Source organism: Eurypyga helias, unplaced genomic scaffold (assembly GCF_000690775.1).
Source record: "Eurypyga helias isolate BGI_N326 unplaced genomic scaffold, ASM69077v1 scaffold16562, whole genome shotgun sequence".
NCBI classification, from domain to species: domain Eukaryota; kingdom Metazoa; phylum Chordata; class Aves; order Eurypygiformes; family Eurypygidae; genus Eurypyga; species Eurypyga helias.
The window spans coordinates 170879-173772 of NW_010235673.1; the positions used below are offsets into that span (position 1 = coordinate 170879).

Here is a 2894-nt window from a genome sequence, read left to right on the forward strand (position 1 = left end):
GCTGAAACATCTTCTTTTGACATGTAGGCTTCAAATATACTCTTCTTCCTCCCTTGAGTGTGTTTATTTCGGTTCTTTCTGTCACCCGACGTTGGGATGGCAGCATAGGATCCTCCTGCAAACACAAAGCAACAAGTGTTATCTCACCACCCAAACTTGTCTGTGTATCTTAACAGCAGCTGCACAGAGGCTTCGTATTCAGAGCTGAACTTCAGAGAACAGTTTGCCTAGAAATACTGGCACTCAACTTCAGAGCACCGAAAAGCCTGGAATAATCATATTTTACAAATAACCAACAGTCTTTTACAGCTCATTATAGAGTTAAGAGCATTCATCCCAGCCCATCTTTTAATAGTGGTGAGCACATGCTTCAAGGCAGCTTATTCCTAAAGCATGTACGCACTCTGCTTTAATACCTCTGGGAGTTCCCAGTTGTCTAGGATTTATTCTGCTGTCTGCACTGTCCATTGTTTCTGTCTGCGATTCAGAGAGTTGCCTCTTCCTGTCGAAGTTTGGGGGAGTTCTTGCAGATTCAGAGTTGTTTCTGGTCCTTGCAAACCCTCTCTTTTCTGCACCTGAAATCAAACACAGGTTCGAAATAGCAGGGGAGGGAAGAGGAACCCCATCACCAGCTTGTGCTCCTGGTGAAACGCACGCTCTGCGGTACTTCAGTACAAATCACGACCGTGAGTCATGCTCTTTATCCAAAGAAATGATGTCTTCATTAGTTCATTTGTAATCTGTTGGCTCTTCGTGCCTCTCAATCCACCAACAACTTATTTTAGCATAAATAAAACTCTGGAAATTACGATACTAAAGTTGGATACATCCCTTCCAAAATCCTGGGAAATTCATTAGAGCACATAAAATGTGAAATTGTTAAACTGCTTCCAAAGCCTCCACCCCATTAAGCCCCCAAGTAGTGAGAAAATATAACTTCCCTACAACTTAATTAAGTAGTTGAGGAATCAAGGAGGAAAACAAAAAAATCTCAACAACCCACTCTGGAGTAATTAACTTTTGAGCTACCAGAAGCAGCCCGGTACACGACGACACAAGGCTCCAAATGTCCAGCCTCCTCAGAATGGGCCACAATCATATGAAAATATTCTGCAAAGACTCACCCCTTCCTTCCCTGCCATCACCTCAGCCCCTTCCCTACAGCCAGGAGAGCAAGCAGCAGCTTCCAAAGCGTATGCCAACGCTGTTCCACGGATCAGCACATTGGAATGCAACCCAGCGCCGCGCAGCTGCCCTCTTGGCCCTCCACCTGGATACTGAACATGTCATCACAGCTTTGCCTTCCAGCCCCTCCTGGCTACGCTCCCTGGGTCCAAGCTTGTACCTGCAAGTCAGAAAACGTGTAATGCCAATTCATTTGCTACGGGGCTATCCAAGTTACAAGGCAAATTTTTTTATGTATGGTATCCTTCACAAAGGAAGTCGCAGCTTGCTTCATAGAATTAAACTGAAGCAGCGAGGAAAAAAATGTTAAAAAAGTTGTACTTAAGCAGAAATCTTTAAAAATATGGTACAATAAGAGCAAACTGCCACTTTACCCAGTCACAGATGAGAAGCAACTTCCATTATACCAACCGGCAGATGACCAGGAGGAGGGTGGGATCCTCCACATTCAGGAGGGGAGACACCAAGACAGGCAGAGGGACAACTCAAGGCGCCGGCTCAGACCAGCACAGGAAGAGATGAAATGCCACAGCAGCATCTCCAAACAGGATGCTGACATGAAGAGGGGGCCTCAGTGTTGACTGACAATAAGGATAAGGGCAACGCAGTTTGGCCTCTGTCCACGTGACTGAGGTTTTCACGCTCTGCGCATGCTGCGGGGAGGAGACTGTCCGAGGGAGCTGTAACACGCCGAGAGCGCAGCCGCAAATTTAGGTTTCAACCGACGCAAATGAGGCAATACTGCCTGTACGGACCACGCCGTGAGACAGAACGAAAATTAACTGATCTGAAAATGCCTAAAGAACTGCTCTGCGAATGCCCCAAGGGTCATGAGATGGAGCTGAAAAACAGGCACCGAAAAATAAAAGCATGGACTAGAGAGATCTGAGCAGAATAGCTTCTGAATCGGCAACAGGGTTTGCTCTGGATTGGGATTTCAGAGACGTTTTGGAGAAGGAATCTAGGTTAAACTGCAACAAGTGGGACCTTGGGAACACTATTAAGGAAGCAAGGCACTAGGCTGATCACCCCGAGAGGGCACGCAACCTGCGTGGTTGCAGGTTCTTAAAAACAGGTGAGACAGACGCCTGCCAGAGTTGGTCTGAAGAGTAGTTTTTTCCTTGAGGGAGTGAAATGGATTACTCGAGCTTGTGAGGTCCTCTGAAGATCTCATTCCTATGACAGCAAGTCACAGAAAACACTACCATGAATTAAAGAATTTGGTATAAAAAGGAAGCTAAAACAACCTGCGTGGTTGCAGGTTCTTAGAAACAGGTGAGACAGACGCCTGCCAGAGTTGGTCTGAAGAGTAGTTTTTTCCTTGAGGGAGTGAAATGGATTACTCGAGCTTGTGAGGTCCTCTGAAGATCTCATTCCTATGACAGCAAGTCACAGAAAACACTACCATGAATTAAAGAATTTGGTATAAAAAGGAAGCTAAAACTTAACATGGAATTAAGAAGGAGGCAAAAAAAGAGAGCAGAAGGCTTTGGCTTGCTCTCCAGTGCGATTTTTCATCCACTCAGGCCCAAACTCAAAGAAAAAACTTGACTCAACTGAACAAACTGTTCGACATAGCCGGCTTGGCAAGCCCGTTCACACACAGCCACTTTGGGTATTTGATGGCCGCGATGTTCATGGCCAAACAAAACCACCCCTGTTACAAAGCCACAGACAACTGTCACAATTAGCAATCAACTGGAACACAT

At 45.8% G+C, this 2894-nt stretch overlaps 1 protein-coding gene across 1 annotated transcript in view; it reads right to left on the minus strand.

Annotated features, from left to right (window-relative positions):
• DIS3L2 (DIS3 like 3'-5' exoribonuclease 2) overlaps positions 1-570 on the minus strand; it is a gene marked incomplete at its 3' end in the record, with an annotated part of 168980 nt that extends 168410 nt beyond the window's left edge. Inside the window, exons 1-2 of the mRNA XM_010146847.1 lie at positions 417-570; positions 9-115 (exon numbers count right to left, since the gene is read on the minus strand). Coding sequence (XP_010145149.1) covers positions 9-115; positions 417-468 — 159 coding nt within the window. The remainder of the gene's footprint in view (positions 1-8; positions 116-416) is intronic.
• Between the last annotated feature and the right edge of the window lie 2324 nt (positions 571-2894).